Below are 19,177 nucleotides of genomic sequence, written 5' to 3'. Positions count from 1 at the left end.
TGCAGCCAACCACCTACACACACGCACACCAAACTCACACACTGTAACAATAATGGTCTCGTATTGTTTTAAGGATTACATTAAATGCTCTTGCAAAACGTTTTTAGAGTTCCATCATTACCTTTCCGCCTCTGCCGCTGCAGTCATCGCCATTGCCATCGCTATGACATTAACAAAAACCAACAAATCTCGCTACTATGACGACAGGGCCATCAGGTCTTCTTTTCTTTTCATTTCCATCTGCAAGCAGCCAATACAACCACCACTCACACTTAGTCACGAACAACGTATTCCATTGGCGAACTGCGCAAACTCCATTTCTCTGCCGGTGGCTGTTGCCGTTGTGCATTCTCACTACGAGTGCTGTGTTATGATTGGTTGTTGTCGTTCGTATTTGCGTATGGCTAAACAAAGCGTATGTGTAAGAGCAGTACAACAGCTGTTAACTTCATAAATCAGCCATGCATATACAAAGTACTGTATACACAACATTTATTTACAGTTGTTTTTAAACTATGCCTTTGATTTATTATTTTCCACTATGCAATGTGTGTCATGCAAATGTGAAAAATAAGATCGATTTTATGGTAATTACTAACACTTGGCAAAATATAATACTCCACGTTGCTGAGAGCTCACAAACCACAACTGGAATGTGTTGATGTTTTCACCTTGAAAAAGGCAGCATAAAATATCACATCTATCTTTTTAAACATGGCAAACATTTGGTCTCCAAATCAACTGCGGCGAATTAGATGCTGGCCACTTTTACTTCAGACTTACCTGAGGCCATGTCCTACAGAAGACGAACCGACCAAGCTCAATGATAAGGGGCCTCATTTTTTATGCCGCATAGCGCCACCACATGGTAAAGAAGTTTTTAACATAGCAGGATACCTCACAAATGTTGCCAGCGTTGGTAAGGGGATAACCACCGCTGAAAATTCTTTTCTGATGTTCGCACCGGGAGTTTAGTCCAGGCGCGGACATGCTAACCACGTGCGCCACGCTGGCCTCCGTCTATTCTGTTGGAAGATCAAAAAAGTGGAAAGATGGATAACTCGCCTTATCATATTGAACATCATAGACACTCAGTATTTGTGCAAGAGCCTGTGCTACCCGGTGTCTCACTGAGACTCTCCGCTCGATATCGCTGATTGCCCGCGACTGCCGTTGCAACTACTCTGTATGGAGCATTCCACTATCCGCAACCTGTGGACACGCCCGGTAGCTTGCAGCCATGCTTCTCGTGAAAGCAATGAACACTACATAGATCGCATCTCAATGTTCCAGTCTATGTGGTGCTCGCAGCTATACCGTGCTTGGGTTATGGAAAGAGAGCTCTCCCAGCTGCTGGTATTCGAGAATGTCGGCTACAACAGATTCTGTCGCTGATAAGGGCATAAAATGTCCTAAATCACCTAGACAGAATAAGGTCAACGTAACAGCAACCCAGTTCTAAAACCGATAGTGGGTTACCAGTCAACCAGGACAGTACACTGGCATTAACGGTGGTTGTTCTTCCATCGGGCTCTGGTCAACTGTGCCCTCCGCAGGATGACCAAACAAGTACAAGGCACCGTGGTGGTTCTGATCATTGGGTCAAGAATTGGGTCCTAAGAGGGTTGCTGAAGACCATCCTTGAGCTTTGGCCTTTGCATCTGCATGTGCAACGACGATCATTCTAAGGCTGAGGAAGTCACGTATCTGACGCTTCCCAACCTTTGGGCAAAATTTCGTTCTGCCGGGGGATAGAGATGCGAGAGGGCGGCATGCTACTAGGGTCGCTACTGATTTTATACCGAGGGAGTCATTCCTTGTCGATGGGCTGGACGTAGTTTTCTAGAACAGAGTTCCCTGGATTGAATCATAGGCACTCTGTACCACGCTCTTGCTGAAACCCCCTGTATACACGTCTGGGTCTAAATTGGATGCAGGCACTGGAGCAGGAGTCTTCAATGAATTCCTTGGAATCTTACAGACATTTGGACAGATGCAGTATCTTTCAGGTGGAGGTCTTCACGATCCTGAAGGCATTGGAGCCGATGTTGATGCGGGAACAGCGGCCCGATCAGACTGTCAAGATGTACGTGGACAGTCAGGGGGCGCTGAAGCTCTGGCGCAGGGCCGTGTAATATCAAAACTAGTAAGAAGATGCAGAGCTTGTTTGAACCTTGGGATAGGATGTCAGGCTCTACTGGGTCCTAGGCCATCAAGCTGTGGTGGAGAACGAAGCGGTCGACGAGCTGGCCAGGAATGGGTAGCTGATTGCTGCAGATCGAGATCACCGTGTGAGCTTCTAGGTAGGGTGGACTCCTTCTGGCGTGAACTGATGTTGTTGGCCCTGTGGCTGAGTATTTCGCGAAACAGGACGTCGCTTACCCTGGGGCTGAAACAGCATGACTTTGGTTAGTTTAGGTTGCCACTATGGACACACACCTTATCCAGTAATCGGATTAATGTGCGCTAAATTACTAAAAAGAACTTCGCTACCGAAAGTGCTGTGAGGCTAAGGGAGCTTTCTCTTTGATAATGTGGCTGCAACGGCCACTATGATATCCTTGACACAATATCCGATGTTGCAGATAGTGCGGATTACTTCCTACCTGAGCCGATAGAACCGATTGGAACTATAATATCCCTGGTAATAGAAGTTACCTACACTTCTATGCGAATGGGCTTTGGTGTGTACTCTAAGGATGTAGAACTGGTCATATCGAAAAGGTTACCCGACCACTGCAGTGTGTATCAAACGGAGATCCTTGCAATTAAGGAAGTGATGGAATGGCTATGATATAATGTCATAACGACGATTGGCATAAATATCTTCTCAGACAGCCAGGCAGCCATTAAACCCCTGGAAAACGTATTTCTGAACACAAAAACCGACCTCTACTGTCGCAGATCTCTCAACGAGATGGCTGAACAGTTCAAAATTCACCTATTCTGGGTGCCAGGCGACAGAGATATCCCAGGGAATTCTCAAGCGGAAAGCTTGCGAGACTAGGAACTGTCCTACACATTCCAGGGATACTGGAATCTGTGGGTATGCCTCTAGCGACATGCAAGCAAAGTTTTCAGGACCTGGCCCGAAGGTCAACGAATGATAGATGGTCACAAAGAGGGGGCTGTGAGCATTCCAAAACTACAATATTTGTCCTAATCTATACTTGAAGAGGTCTACTGCTTTGCTTTCATTTGACAAGAACAGACGTCTCAGTCATTGTGTCCGTCATGACAGGCCACTGTCTAATCGGAAAACATACTGACAGACTGAAGTTTGTCAGCAACGACTTTTGCAGAAGCTGTGAGGACAACGAAGAAGAAGAGACTATAGAACACCTTCTGTGTGTGTATGTCCCGCACTAGCGGTTAGAAGGAGTTCCACTTTAGATTCTCATTTCTTTGAGAACCTAACTGATTTAGCGGAGGTGAACACTGGGAAGTTATTGGGATTTTTAAAGCAATCTGGATGGTTCAACGGTAGGAACTAGAAGGCATCTATCTTCCTTCTTCTGTTTCTGTGCTATCACAATGGACGAAAACGTCTAAGTGAATCTGCTGGCAGACTGCCACTTAAACCTAACCTAACCCAAACTGTGGACGCGCCCGGTAGCTCGCAGCTAAGCTTCTCGCGACAGCAATAAACACCACACAGAACTAACCACAATGTTCCAGCCTGTGTGGTGCTCACAGCTATCCCGTGCCCTAATGATAGGTATATGTGAGTAGAATACGAACCGAATATCCAAGTTTGCCGCCAAATCTGGGATGTCGCTCAAAAATCCCTAACGAAACTAGAAAGATGTCCTATTGGGGTGGTATGGAATTCAATTGAAAGGTATTCGGGAGTATTGTACAAATTTGGCATCCAAATTCGAATAACGAAACTGAAAAGATGGCCAATCGGAGGAGTATGGAACTCCATTGAAATGTATTCGGGAGTACAGTACACATTTGACATCCAAATCCCAAACATGTGTGGGCCGCACCACCAAAAATAAATCCTCAAACGAGTGTCTGGGAAGCTGCCCGTCTCAGAAAAAATACACATAACAGGCATAGGACAATTTGAAATTCAAATAAGTAAAAGCGTACTGGGTTCGGCAGGGCCGAATCTTATATTCCCTCCACCATGGATCGCATTTATCGAATTCTCATCACGGTATATCTTTTTAGGCAAACAAAGGATAAAAGGGAAAAATTGCTACGTTATAAGAGCCATATCAAGTTATGGTTCGATTTGGACTGAATTCGGAATTGAATTGAATGAGCTCCCTAGTGGCTCAAGAAGGCAAAATCCAATATCGGTTAATATGGCAACTGCATCAAAACATGGACCGATATGACCCATTTACAATCCCAACCGAACTACACTAATAAGAAGTATTTGTGAAAAATTTCAAACGGCTAGCTTTACTCTTTCGAAAGTTAGCGTGCTTTCGACAGACAAGCGGATGGACGGACAGACAGACGGCCGGACATGGCTAGAAAGACTTAAAATGCCATGACGATTAAGAATATATACTCTATGGGGTCTTAGATGAATATTTCGAGGAGTGACGAATGACAGAATGACGAAATTAGTATACCCCCATCCCATGGTGGAGGGTATAATGAAAGATTTTTGAAATTCCCCCAAAAAACATGCAAACCGATCGGAATAAAAAAGGACCTGTGGGACTTTATGTATCAGATATGACACTAATAAGACACGTATAAGACAGTCAATAAGAAATGCGATACACAATTAAAGTAATGTAGATCTCAGAAGGATCCTGGCTTCATAATTCTTAATAATCCATTTTCGAAAGGCCACTTTAGAGTGTAACGAAGCACGCCGGCTTAGCTAATTACTATATATTGGGAATAAATCAACCTCCAATGATTTTGGACCTTTAATTTAAAAGAAAAAGAACTTAATTTATACAAAAGCACAGTTTTGCTTAAAGTTTTTTTCGCATTGAAAAGAAGTGAATGAGGGTGAATGTGCTAAAATGTATCCATGCTAATTTAAGGCGAATATAATACGTCTTCTTCTTCTTCTTCTTGCACAAAATTCTATTACTTTCACTGGTGGACGCAAAAAAATTAAAACGAGATGCTGGCAATTTCCAACATTTCGAACAGAAAAGTCCTCCAAAACAACAATAACAAAAAACAAACTCCCCAACCATCGGTTTTAGCATCTTGGCATCAAAGTTTTTAGTGTGATGATGGGAGAAACGAAGGCAAAATGGCCATCCATTCATCCGTGAACCAAGCAAGAATCGAAGAAAATTTAAATTGCAAACATGTGGTGGCTGACTGAATAATGCCGCCTGGCATACAGAACTCTACCTTGTCAGAGATCTGATCTCTGAGCAGAGCATTGAGACAGCCAGCCAGCCAGCCAGCCAGGCAACACATTGCTGCCTGCTGCCAGTCTGTCAACAAACGGAAAAAGTGTGTCAGACATTTTATATTAACATTCAATAGTATTTTCCGCTTGTCATGCTAGAGTTTTTGTTGTTTAAAGCTCCCAGAAAAAAAAACACCGCACTCATACACATACATACAAACATTTCAGCTCATGCATAAGCACCCACATACTTGAATGCCATGCAGAATACAAATTTGACATTTGCTTTTTTGTTTTGCACACACACAAACACTTGCATGTGCCGGAAATTACTCTCTGTAACTTTCTGCTATATCAGCCAGCCTTTGGAGAGAAAACAGCAGCAAAAATAAAGAAAAAACACACACACATACACATAAACTGTTATCAATCATTTAGCCATGCAAAAGAAGAAACAAGTACATGAGAGGAAATGGGAAATACGAAAAAGGCATCTGCCATTTTGTTAGTAAAGGATAGCTGCAAAGCTAATGACAGAGCGAGATGACTGTTGTTAGTAGTGCTCTCTGTCACTCTCTGCTTTAGACCATATGGCTTTGGCTGGGAGCTTCTCACTCTCTCTGGCACACACTGAAGTCACCAACCAACTCACCCTTGTCGGAAGCAAAGTGAAGAAATAAATGAAATGATGATGATAACCATAAGCAAATCCGGTTGTTACCACCATTAGCCAGCGAAAAAAAAGTAAACATAAACATCGCTGCCACGTTCTATGTCTATGGCCTCGGTGAAAGTAGACTGCGCAGCCATAGTCGACGCTGGCCGTGGCGAACATTGGACATGATCCTTAATTTCGTTATAATTTATGTGATTCCCGCTTGCCTGCATATCATTTCAAATCAGATCGGCCGCGTGTCTAAACACGGGACATCAATACATAGCTCATCAATTCCAATTCCAGCTCACTTTCCTTCACAAAAACAGAGTTGACTTACAAGACAGTTGTGGTGTTTACCCCGTTTACACATCGCCAAGTAGCGCAACACGCAAAACGAATGCTTGTTTTTGTAACTAGTGCGTATTAACACAAATTAATTATTTTATTTACCGTTTAGTTTCGGGTATTTCACTTTAAACAATCCATCTGCCCTGGGTGTTTAGTGTATACATCTGTCCGGTGTTCTCCCTTTGCGTCGGTGGCTTTGGAAAGTCTGGCGACGTAGACGTTGAACGTGTTTGTGCGCGCGTACCAATAAAATTATTGTGCTCTCCTGTTGTCATTACAAAAATAGCAACCCGCTGCAGCAGCAGCAGCAGCGGCGGTGGCCAACAACCAACCAAACACCCCAACAAAGTTCTGGGCCACGTCCGAAGTTGGCATATGTCGAATTTATGTGTATGTGTGTAAGCTTGCGTGTATGTTCGTACGTACGTACATACGCCTTGATGCTTTTCCAAATATTCCTTTGCCGCAGTCTATCATCATTAGTTGACGCTGGATCGAGTTAAATGAAAAACGCAAATTTCATTATTCGCCAAACAGTCGTCGGTGTCATCGTGTTTATTGTTGTTGGTCGTTTTTCCTTTATTAAAATTAACTCTCGGCCCATCGTCGCAAGACCACCAACCAACTAACCAATCAGTCATTTAGTCAGTCAGTCCTATTGTCAGTGAGTGAATCAGACAGTCGAACGCCTTCCCGTATTTTACACACCTTGAAAGTTGCATGCGTGTTTGTGTGTGAGTGTATGTGCTTTAATTTTGATTTGTTGTGCCAAACAAACGCGACGCTGCCCAAATACCAGCGCGTACATGCAACTCTGCTGTTGGCAAGTTTGTCTCGTGTGCAGGCACCATCATTGAACGGAAATCAAATTTTCAATTATTTGTAAACATTAGAAAGTACCGTTAGAAACAGTCGGAACCAACGCATTTTCTATTAAAGCGGAGAAAAAAAGAAAAATTATTTGACGGGAAGACGGTTAAAGGTTTTCGGTTAAAAGAAAAATAATAACAAAAAATCTCTCAGAGAAAATATAATCGTAAAATGTGTTAACTAATGGTATAAAGGCAAATTTGTAAAACAGTGGCAAGTGTAACAGCAAGAAGATAAGTTATTTAAAAATTATTAAAAAAAATATATTGAAGAAAGGCAAAGAATATTGCCATTACTCTCTCATTTAATATTGTTACTCCTTAAAGCAAAGCTTGCCAAAGGCTTCCAAGTGCTCTAAAACATAGAGAAAAAATAAATTCATCCATTTCGTGTTAAGTAAAGCCCCCAAAACGAAATCCTTGCCAGCAAACTCTACTACTATTACCGATTTAACTCCCCCTGAAAGTGTTAAATTCTTTCCGTTGGATTATCCTGGTGATTTCTTCAAAACGTATATCGATTCGAGATTTTACGCCGGCCACAAATTGGATTTCAAACAACAAAGTTGTGCCGGCGGCCCTGGATCAGGTGGTGGAGTCGTCGGCAATTCCAACAGTCATCCATCGGCCACACATTTAACCGCCGCATCGGCAGCGGCTGGCCCACTACATGGCGGTCTAGGTGGGGGCCATCAGACGCATCATTCATTGCTCAACTCGCATCATACAAATTCGGTGGCCACTTTGCAACAGCAACAACATCAGCAGCAGCAACAACAACAGCAGCATCAGACCACACCATCACCTTCGATTTCCGCCCAAGGTCAATTGCATACAGCCAGCACCGGTGGTGGTGGAGGTGCCCCAAATACGTCCCTCAATCCGTCCGCTTCCACAAACGGCGGTAATCCCTCGCATTCGGTGAATTCCGCCGGCTCATTGGGCAATACCTCCCCGCACTCAGCAGCTGGTGTACATCCCAATCAGGATACCCATTCGGCCTCATCGGTGGCCGCCGCTGTCTCTACCTCCCTAAGTGCTCCCTCTTTGCCTCATATAGCCCCCACAAGTTTGGGTCTAAGTCCCCAATCTTCGGCGGATTCGCAGCAATTTAATATTTTTCCTGCCATCTTTAGTCGCCAATTGAATTTCTCGGCGGCCGGCGGTTGTGGTCAAAGCAAACTGACCATGGATGAGTTAAGGCCCAATCTGGTGGGCGGTCTCCTAGGCCTACAACAGGGTCTGCTGGAGGATCATGCCGCCAATATGCAGCATGGCGGTGTGCCCCAAGACACAAAGTTTATGTCCTTCCAAGATAATCGCCTCATGGGCATCAGTTCCTCTCATGAAAATCGCCTTCTGGGACTTTCATCGTCAGTGCAAGATAGTCGCTCACCCGCCATCACCTCCATAGATAAAAATCATCTCAATCATCAGCGAAAGTGCAGCAGTACGCCGGAAGATTTTAGCTCATTGTATTCGGGATTACCAACACCTGGCATAGATACTTCGTCGCATCATCACACACCCGCTCATACGCCACCAACTCGGCTATCGGACCATACGATATCCGGTAATTATGCTACTTAAACCCTTCCATTCACCCATTGTATATCATTCATTCAGTTGTCAAGAAAAACAGCCTAAACGCTTTTCAGCATTTTTGTGGACAAATGACCATCAGCTTTTGTTTTAGTAGATGTTGGGGATTCCTGCAAAAGTTAATCCCTTCAATGGCATCATTACAATGAATGTTCCTCTAAACCTGGCTGTGCCTTTTGTGTTTCACCATATGTTCAAAAGTGTGCCACTTCTTGTGTGTCTGCTATTGAAAGTGTGGACACGCGTCATGGATAAGGACTAGTAACGCCAATATTTGTATGACTTTGTCATTGGAATGTGTGAATTGTTTGTTTTCTGTCATTTGACACTTTGATTGTTCCATCCAAAAAGGTGTTAAAGATTGCCAAAAACATTTCGAAGCATTTCAGCATTGAGACGCTAATGCTGGTACTTAACCCATATTTGGATATAGGGGGATGATGGCTCATTTGCGATTTATACAAAAAATTTACACACGTTTGTAGTGGAGTTTAGAAGCATTCGATTTATCACAATTATTCTAAAGTCAAATGTAATAAAACAACGCTTGTTCAACCAATAAAAAAAGCTTTTTCCCCAAAATGCCGCTAAATAGAAAGTTCGTATTATATAAAGTATTTTTGTTTTTTATACCCTCCACCATAGGATGGGGGTATACTAATTTCGTTTGTAACTCCTCGAAATATTCGACTAAGACCCCATAAAGTATATATATTCTTGATCGTCATGACATTTTAAGTAGATCTAGCCATGTCCGTCCGTCCGCCTGTCTGTCGAAAGCACGCTTACATTCGAAGGACTAAAGAAAGACGCTTGAAGTTTTGCTTCTTTAATGTAGGTCGGTTGGGATTGTAAATGGGCTATATCGGTCCATGTTTTGGCATAGCTGTCATATAAACCGATCTCGGGTCTTGACTTCTTGAGCCTCTAGAGGGCGCAATTCTCGTCCGATTTGGTTGAAATTTTGCACGTGATCTTTTGGTATCACTTCCAACAGCTGCGCTAAGTATGGTCTAAATCGGTCTATGTTTTGATATAGCTGCCATATAAACAGATTTTGGGTCTTAACTTCTTGACCCAAAATCTGTTTATATAGAGGGCGCAGTTCTCATCCGATTTGGCTGTAATTTTGCATGTGGTGTTTTGGTATCACTTCCAACAACTGTGCTTAGTATGCTTCAAATCGGTTCATAACCTTGTATATCTGCCATATAAACCGATCTGGAATCTTGAGTTCTTGAGCCGCTAGAGGGCGCAGTTCTCATCCGATTTGGCTGAAATTTTGCATGAGGTGTTTTACTATGACTTTCAATAACTATGACAAATATGTTTCAAATCGGTCCCTAACCTGATATAGCTGCCATTTAAACCGATCTGGGATCTTAATTTCTTGAGCCTCCAGAGGGCGTAATTATTATCCGATTTGACCGAAATTTAGTACAACGGCTTCTTCCATGACCTTCAACATGCGTGTCAAAATGGTCCGAATCGATCCATAGCCTGATATAGCTCTAAATTATTTTTTGAGACTCTAAAGGGCACAATTCTCACTGGGATTGGCTGAAATTTTACACAATGACTTCTACTATGGTCTCCAACATTCAGTTCAGACCGAACCATAACTTGACATAGCTCCAATATTAAAGCAATTCTTTTCTTTTATCCTTTGTGTTCCTAAAAAGAGATATCGGGAAAAGAACTCGACAAATGCGATCTATGGTGGAGGGTATATAAGATTCGGCCCGGCCGAACTTTTTTTTTTTTTATTTCACAATTAATTTACAGTTTCCTCTTTCTCGAGGTCCTCACAGCTTCTGCAGAAATCGTTACATGTGACATTTAATTCTGTCCAAGCCAAGGTAGTGGTATATATTTTAAGTTTAAGATTTGAAAGCATGATTGGATTGCCCCCAATTTCTAACAATCAGGCATCCGTTGCCCTCCAAGCCATACCACTTCAGTCATAGAGGAACCTTCATGATATGCCTAGTTTGTGTTTTTTATTATATACTCCAATACCCATGTAGTTATCTAGCGTGGATATCCGACGTACAAGAGATCTGCACATGGCATTTTGAGTAGTCATACAAGACATCTGGTACACCTCAGTTGAGATGATCTTGAATGAAAGGAAGTGCTCATTCTGATTGGACCACCTTTCTTGGGCGACGAGAGAGTGATGCATCATTTTAGACTTTACGGACAAGTTTAAAGTCAGCAAACCATTACCCATAGTGTTCTTCCCGTCAAGTAATATTCATAAATCCAGATGCGAAATTGCTTTGACTCCATAGTTTTGAAAATCATAAAACTAGCCTTACTAATACCACTATAACTTGGGAACTAATGATCAGTACAAAGTCATGCTCCTTGTCCTTGCAACAGCTGACCAGGTCCCGGATTATGTCCGTAGTGGGTTTGTCTTCATCGTATGGTAGGTACATGGAGGCCAGGACCAGTAATAGCTTGAGGGGCCTTCAAGTCTTCATCGCTAAAACGAGAAATCAAGGTTAGCTTAAAATCCCTTCTGTCTACGATTCAGCTTCTAATGTTACCTTCTGCTGGAAGAGGGACGATATTTAGATTACGTGATCTGAATCCGCGAACCTTCTTACATCGTAACCACGGTTTCTGAATGAGGACTTCTCCAGTACCGCATCTCTCCATAGTTTTTAGCTACCTCTGAGTGATGCAGGTTAATCTGCACTTACTTCAGGCAACCCATGCCCCCTAGCTCCCTGGATGGCTTTATCTCGTCGGAGAAGAGGACCATTCTTACCTGATTTAAGCCGAACTTGATCTCTCCAAGCGATGACTTCAGGAATCGGAATCAACCCTGATTCAGAGATCCTTGCCATTAACTTCATCCCTCGCCTATCTCTTTAAAATTTGACCAGTCCTGTGCTAGAAAATGTTTGTTCTGTCCTTTAAGCAGCCTAAGTTTGGATTCAGGCCACCGTAGCGAAGAGTTTACCATGTCCGAGGCAATCAGAATAAATCTCCAAGCGTTGACTTCAGGAATTACAAGGATTCTGAATCAACCCTGATTCAGAGATCCTTGCCATTAACTTCATCCCTCGCCCATACCTTTACAATCGTCCAGTCCTTTGCTAGAAAATGTTTGTTCTGTCCTTTAAGCAGCCTAAGTTTGGATTCAGGCCACCGTAAAGAAAAGTTTACCATGTCCGAGACCATCAGAATAAATGTTCAGTGGTGGTTTTCCCCTCTTAATGCTGGCAACATATGTGAGGTACTATGTCATGTAAAAACTTTTTTGCAAAGAGGTGTCGAACTGCGGCACACCGTTCGGACTCAACTTTAAAAAGTAGGCCCCTTATCATTATCATAAATTTGCCCCTGTTCCTTAGTCAAATGTTAATGTCCAAAATTGCATTTGCAAATGTGGCTTCAACCTCTAATATAGGAGGAGGAATCCACACCCGCAGTGTTGTCCAGCAGGGGACTTGATCAACCGGGACCAGCTCTATCTTCATTCAGCTCATTCCACATCCAATGACCTTGATGTCCTTCTTCCACTTGACGCTACCGAAAGCCGCGAAGGAGTCATCCTCACCTTTTCCAATAGCTTCCGATAGAATTCGGAGAATCTTATTTTCGATCATCGGCCATCTTTCCATGGATAGCCGGCCTTCAGAATTGCTCCGGTTCAGGTGATGATGGCAAACTGGTCGCATTGTCAGATCCCTGCTGCTTATTCCCTAGATGGGAGATAATTGCCGGGAGGTCAGGTTTGTCAGTAGAATCAATGAAAGGCCTCGGCTTGACAGTTATGCCTTCTTCTGGGCTTAGTGTTAAGCGCGCACGGTGCTTCTATTTGGGGTCTTTGTTTTGTCTTAGCGTTTGTACCAGTATTCGTTATTGTGTAAGCGATGCTGCCTGTGCTGGTATCGTCAACAAACGCTCCAAAACAGTAATGTTCATCATAGACTCGTTCTTCTTGACGTGGAACCTATGTTTGCGCATCAAACGCTTGGCACGGATCGTCAGGGTGGATGGCTCTGCACCCTCTATCTACCTCAGATACCGTAACGAGCGCTTGAAGGCTTCTTTCTGCCCGTTTCTGCTCTTCCGTCTGAGAGGTACCCGCCTCTCCACCAGGAGTTGAGGTTCCAGCTGCGGTCGGGTCTGAGGAGACCTTTTAGATGTCCTCCTCCTCATCTATTTCGTAAAGCTGCATCGCTTCAACTCCCCAGAGTCCATCGCAGGTATCCTCGGACCATTGAATTGTTTGTAGAGTTCAAGTTGGGTGTTCAAGGGATAACCTTTCTTACAGGTTGGTCCGAAGTCCTTGCATTCCCCTAGGAAACCAAGACGCCCTAAGGCAGAACGATTTCCTATGTGAATGCATTGACCCTAGGTTCATCCCTTAAGCCCCCGCATCGCGACAGTTATAGGAGGTCATTAGAAAAGTAATCGCGCAAAATTTCAGCCAAATCGAACAGTAATTGCGCCCTATAGAGGCTCAAGAAGAAATATCGTGAGATCGGTTCATATGCGAAATCTTTAAGCTTTACTCGTTCGGAAGTAGTGGTCTTTTGGTTCGCCTTGTCATGGCTGCTACAAATAATAACAGAATACCACGTTCAACTTTAAGTCAGACTTCGATAACAATTGCACCCACTAGAGGCTAAAGAAGCCCAATCCCAAGGCAGCCGGTTGCACGTACAGACTGACCCAATCAAGTCTGTTATCGGCAAGGGCTGCCACCTCAGTGTGCAACACGCTGTTAAAACAACAACAAATATAGAAGTCAGATAAGTAATCGGCTTATATGGGAGCTATGTATGTATGCCAGGTTATAGATCCATTAGAATCATGCTGGAACAGAAGACTACGTAAAAAATTTCAGGCAATTTGGATAATACTTACGCCCTTTAGAGGTCCAACCAGGAGATTAACATAGGCCTACAATAAAATAAAGACCATATGCATAATTACATTCCCGAGCTTCATATTTTTCGATTGTTTTGTTGCGTTATGTAGGTACTAAAGGCCTCCAAATGTCACATTTTTCTTTTTTTATGTCATCTGCCGAAAACTAATGCATTGATGCATCAACGCTACATCATGGCATTACGACTGAACAACAAGTAAAAGCGCTTTAAGTTCGGCCGGATCGATTTGACACGTTCTTTGAATGACGTTTTCAAATATATGAGAGATACATAAAAAAATACGGCATTTAAAATTTCAGCCAAATCGAATAATATAAGCGCCCGCTAAAGGCTGAAAAAGTCAAAATTGGCAGGTTTATATGGGAGCTATATCAAGTTATGGGGCATACTTGGCACAGCTGTTGGAAGTCTTAGTGAAACTTTATGTGCAAAATTTCAGTGCCTTCTAGAGGTTTATAAGGCAGTTATATCAGGCTATGGACTGATTTAGACCATACTTGGCACTGTTGTTAGAAGTTTAAACTAAACACCTCACGTAAACAAATCGGATAAGAATTGCGCCCTCTAAAGGCTAAAGAAGTTAAATCAGGCGATCGGTTTATATGGGATCTATAACAGGTTATAGTCCGATTTGAAACATGCCTAGCACGGATTTAAGTAGTCAAAACAAAACACCTCATGCAAAATTTCAGCCAAATTAGATGAGACTTGCTCCCTCTAGAGGCTCAAGAAGTCAAAATGCAAAATCGTTTTCGATAGACAGACAGACGACAGGCGGACGACTTAAATCGACTTAGAATATCGACACGATTAAGCATATATATACTTCGTTGGGTCTTAGATCATATTTCGATGTGTTACAAACGGGATGACGAAATTAGTATATCCCCATCCTTTGGTTGAGGGCATAAAAAATTAATGTGAATATATTGGGTTGCCTAAAAAGTAATTGCGGATTTTTTTAAAAGAAAATAAATGCATTTTTAATAAAACTTAGAATGAACTTTAATCAAATATATAATTGCCATTTTGTTCGATAACCTTTTGCCATCTTCCTGGCAAATTTAGTAATCCAAGCTCATAGAACTTCTGGCCTTTATCTGCAAAAAACTGAACCAAGTGCGATTTTATAGTCTCATCATTGCCGAAAGTTTTACCATTTAAGGAGTTCTGCAAAGATCGAAATAAATGGTCGTCTGATGGTGCAAGGTCAGGGCAATGTGGTGGATGCATCAAAAGTTCCCAGCCAAGCTCACTCAGTTTTTGGCGAGCGACCAAAGATGTGTGCGGTCTAGCGTTGTCCTGGTGGAATATGACACCTTTACGATTGACCAATTCTGGTCGCTTCTCCTTGATGGCTGTATTCAATTTGTCCAATTGTAGACAGTAAACATCCGAATTAATCGTTTGGTTCCTTGGAAGCAGCTCAAAATATACCACACCCTTCCAATCCCACCAAACAGACAGCATAACCTTCTTTTGGTGGATATCAGTCTTTGAAGTGGTTTGAGCTGACCATGATCGTTTTCGACTAACGTTGTTGTAAACAATCCATTTTTCATCTCCAGTTATGATTCGTTTTAAAAACGGATCGAATTCATTGCGTTTAAGGTGCATACCACAAGCGTTGATTCGGTTTGTTAAATGAATTTCTTTCAATACATGTGGTACCCATATTAAGATTGACGCCAAACAAACAAATGTAAACAAATTTTCGCGCTCTTTTTTTCTAAAGCAAGCTAAAAGTAACAGCTGATAACTGACAGAAGAAAGAATGCAATTACAGAGTCACAAGCCGTTGAAAAAATTTGTCAACGCCGACTATATTACTACTACAATACCGACAATTACTTTTTGGGCAACCCAATACATAAGTGAGCTCGTAGTGCTATGTATCCTCCTCATGCTATAATGACCTCCTCATGCTATCACCCGCCGCACAGATTTTGCTCGTAATCCTATGTGTCATTTTATGATACCGAAAGCTATACAAACCTACTGTTTACTTCCTTTCAGTAATAATCTCGTCTTCTCACGATCTAGATCTCCCCATAGGATTTTCGCCGTCCTACCTAACGTTTGGCTGCGCATTCGTCGTTCACGCCCTTAACTTGCACTACGTCGACCGAAAGGCTTCGGGTTAACCAAGTTTATTGACGGCAGTCCTCGGCTCTCACTGCCAAAGCTTCTGCTTTTACATTTCTCCTCACTCCCCTATGATCCAGCAACCAAACGATAGGTATCGTGCCATCCTCAGAGAAGGCATAAATCTTCTTCCTACACTCCAAGACTGTTCGTGTAGGGTTGTTATTGCCCTGATGACCAGTTTGCTGTCGGCAAAAAGTTCACACTCGATGTCCTCGCGTGAACACCACACCACCTCACGAATTTCGTGAGCGCCTGGATTTCCGCCTGCAGGACGGTATTATGGTCAGACAGTCGAAAGCAGATCTCAGTCCCTGGGTTCCCAATATAGACCCAATACAGGCCCATTTTGTCCCCTAACTTTGATCCATCTTTGTAGAATGATCTTCCAGACGGCAATACTAGAATTCCGTCAATCCAAGACTGTGTTGCTGGCAGCAGTGCCTCGCACTCGACCTAAAGTGTCGCCTCAGGTATCCGATCGGAAACCTCTACCATTCTTCCCTGTTTCCTATCGTCGCCTCGATTATACCGCGATGGTATGAACTACTCCTATCCTCAATCCATTCACCTATCGCCTCATGTCTCATTGCCGCAGTGGGTCGGATATCTAGAATAGTCTCCTATCCTCAATCTATTCGCCCATCGCCTTAAGTCTCATAGCCGTAGTGGGTCGGATATCTAGAATAGTCTCCCGTACCCTAGTGAGCATGATCCTCATCGCCCTGTCAATGCCAAGACAACATGTTCTCTGAACCTGTTGTATTATCCTTACGTTGTATGTGCCACTTCCTATTCAGTTTCCTGTCCATGATTACTCTTGACTATTTGACCTTGTCAGATATCGAAATTGTTCTATTGAGGAAACGTGGCACGTAAAATTGGCCCACTGTCGTCTTTCTCGTGAACAAGCAGATTTCAGTCTTCACTGGGTTAACATTTAGAACCCTAGGTCTAGCCCAGTCGTATGCCATATGCAGGACCCTTTCGGCCCTTCTGCCTAGCTGGTTCGGATCCCTACCCCTTAGAAGTATTATAAGTTCAAATCCCTCGTAAGTCTGCATCCATAATAGGTTTTTTTATGGTGGTCACCCGTAGGAGTGGCGATAAAATGCCCTCCTGTGACGCACCTTGTGCCACTTTTTTCCTTTGTAACACATCGAAATATTGATCTGAGACCCCACGAAGTTTATATATTTTCGATCGTCTTGATATTCTTAGTCGATTTAGCTGTGGCCGTCCCTCCGTCTATCTGTCTGCACGAGTACTTCCCATTAGTGTAGATTGTTTGGAATTGTAAATGGGCCATATCGTTTCATGTCTTGATATAGCTGTCATATAAACGATCCATGGTTGAGGGTATATAAGATTCGACCTTGCCGAACTTAACGAGCTTTAATTTGTTGTGAGGAAATATTTCTTATTGGTTCAAAGTACAAAGAAGTTTTCTTATATCCATTCACTTTTGCTCGATATGACCACCTCTTGCCTGACTATTACGGTCAAAAAACGAGTTCTAAGCTGCATCGTGTTCTCTTCCAAACATATCATGTTCACTTAACCGAGCGCAATTACGAGAGTTTGAGACTACCGAAGTAATTTCCGTAGTGCTGGTATGGGCAGTGGCTGTCCAATTCGCCAGTCCGTGGAAATTTTCTACTTGGGTCAAGATAAGGACTAATAAAAACATGGCTGTTAGGGTCCTATGGGCAAAAATAAATTGATTTTTGAGCAACTCAGATTTTTAGATTTCTTCCACACATTTTTATACCCACCACCGAAGGATGGGTGTGTGTTCCGTTTGCAACACATAGAAATATACATTTCCGACCCTATTAAGTATATATATTCTTGATCAGCATAAAAATTTAAGACGATCTACCCATGTCCGTCCGTCTGTCTGTTGTCAGTCTTTAAAAAAAGAGATATTGAGCTGAAATTTTGCACAGATTCGTAGATTGGCTATATTGGACTATATCTTGATATAGCCCCCATATAGACCGATCCGCCGATTTAGGGTCTTAGGCCCATTAAAGCCACATTTTTTTTTTGACCCACGAAAGGCGCATTTATTGTCCGATGTCGCCGAAATTCGGAATAGTGAGTTAAGTTAAATCCCTTGATATACGTCTGCAATATGGCAGAGATCGGTATAGATTTGGTTATAGCTGTCATATTGCCCGATCTTTCGATTTAAGGTTTTGGACCCATAAAAGGCGCATTTTTTGTCCGATGTCGCCGAAATTTGGGAGAGTGAGTTAAATTAGGCCCTTCGGTATTCTTCTTCAATTTGGCTCAAATCGGTTCAGATTTGGATATAGCTGCCATATAGACCGATCTCTCGATTTAAGATTTTAGGGCCATAAAATGCGCATTTATTGTCCGATATCGCCAAAATCGTACATTTTTCTGCAACTTGGTCTAAATCGGTCCCGATTTGGATATAGCTGCCATATAGACCGATATCTGTATTTAAAGTCTTGGCCCCATAAAAAGCGCATTTATAATCCAATTTCACTGAAATTTGACACAGTGACTTATGTTAGGCTTTTCGACATCCGTGTCGTATATGGTTCAGATATGTTTATTTTTAGATATAGCTACTAAAAAGACCAATATTTTGTTACACACAATTGAACAACGACTTGTACTTATTAGTATTTAGTCCAAATCGGAACATATTTCGATATAGCTGCCCCATAAGATATGCATTTTTCACCAGATTTTGACGAAATGTGGTTTACATATACACCCAAGGTGGTGGGTATCCAAAGTTCGGCCTGGCCGAAAATTTGGTAGTTTGAATTGGTTACACCATGTCAGCTACTCTACTCTACAGCTAAACGCAAAAATAAAAACGTTTCACATAAAAGAAATGTTCGCCAATTAAACTTCTATTCTGAAAAACGTTGGACTTTGTTTACGATAAAAGTACATGTTTTTTGCGATAAATTCTTGCAAGAGTTTGTGACAAATAATTTTTTACGCTGACAATACCTTTTATTCTTGATATAAAGAACATACTATTCGGGATTTCAACTAGTTTTTCTTTATTTATGGAATAATTTAACATCATGCCCATGTATATTCTTTTCAATTTTAAAATAAATTGTGCTTTTTAAAAAGGATGTCAAGTTCAATTTAATGTTGTTACATATTTCAAACTCAATATTTAACCAATTATAAGCAGTTCTTATTCGGTAATTCAAACTATATCAGAGTATATTTGGATTTGTTTCGATGCTACGATATCGTACAATTAAATATATTCAAAGTCTTCCACTTTTGCACAACTCCA

At 42.2% G+C, this 19,177-nt stretch overlaps 1 protein-coding gene across 1 annotated transcript in view; it reads left to right on the top strand.

The window, feature by feature from the left end:
- LOC106083550 (uncharacterized) overlaps nucleotides 1-19,177 on the top strand; it is an 87,549-nt gene that overhangs the window by 23,886 nt on the left and 44,486 nt on the right. The window contains exons 5-8 of the mRNA XM_059367098.1: nucleotides 108-415; nucleotides 1,982-2,146; nucleotides 6,634-6,765; nucleotides 7,583-8,789. Coding sequence (XP_059223081.1) covers nucleotides 108-415; nucleotides 1,982-2,146; nucleotides 6,634-6,765; nucleotides 7,583-8,789 — 1,812 coding nt within the window. The remainder of the gene's footprint in view (nucleotides 1-107; nucleotides 416-1,981; nucleotides 2,147-6,633; nucleotides 6,766-7,582; nucleotides 8,790-19,177) is intronic.

Source organism: Stomoxys calcitrans, chromosome 4 (genome assembly GCF_963082655.1).
Source record: "Stomoxys calcitrans chromosome 4, idStoCalc2.1, whole genome shotgun sequence".
Lineage (NCBI taxonomy): Eukaryota > Metazoa > Arthropoda > Insecta > Diptera > Muscidae > Stomoxys > Stomoxys calcitrans.
Note: the sequence above shows the minus strand (reverse complement) of the source record. Positions and strands in the feature narration are given on the sequence as shown.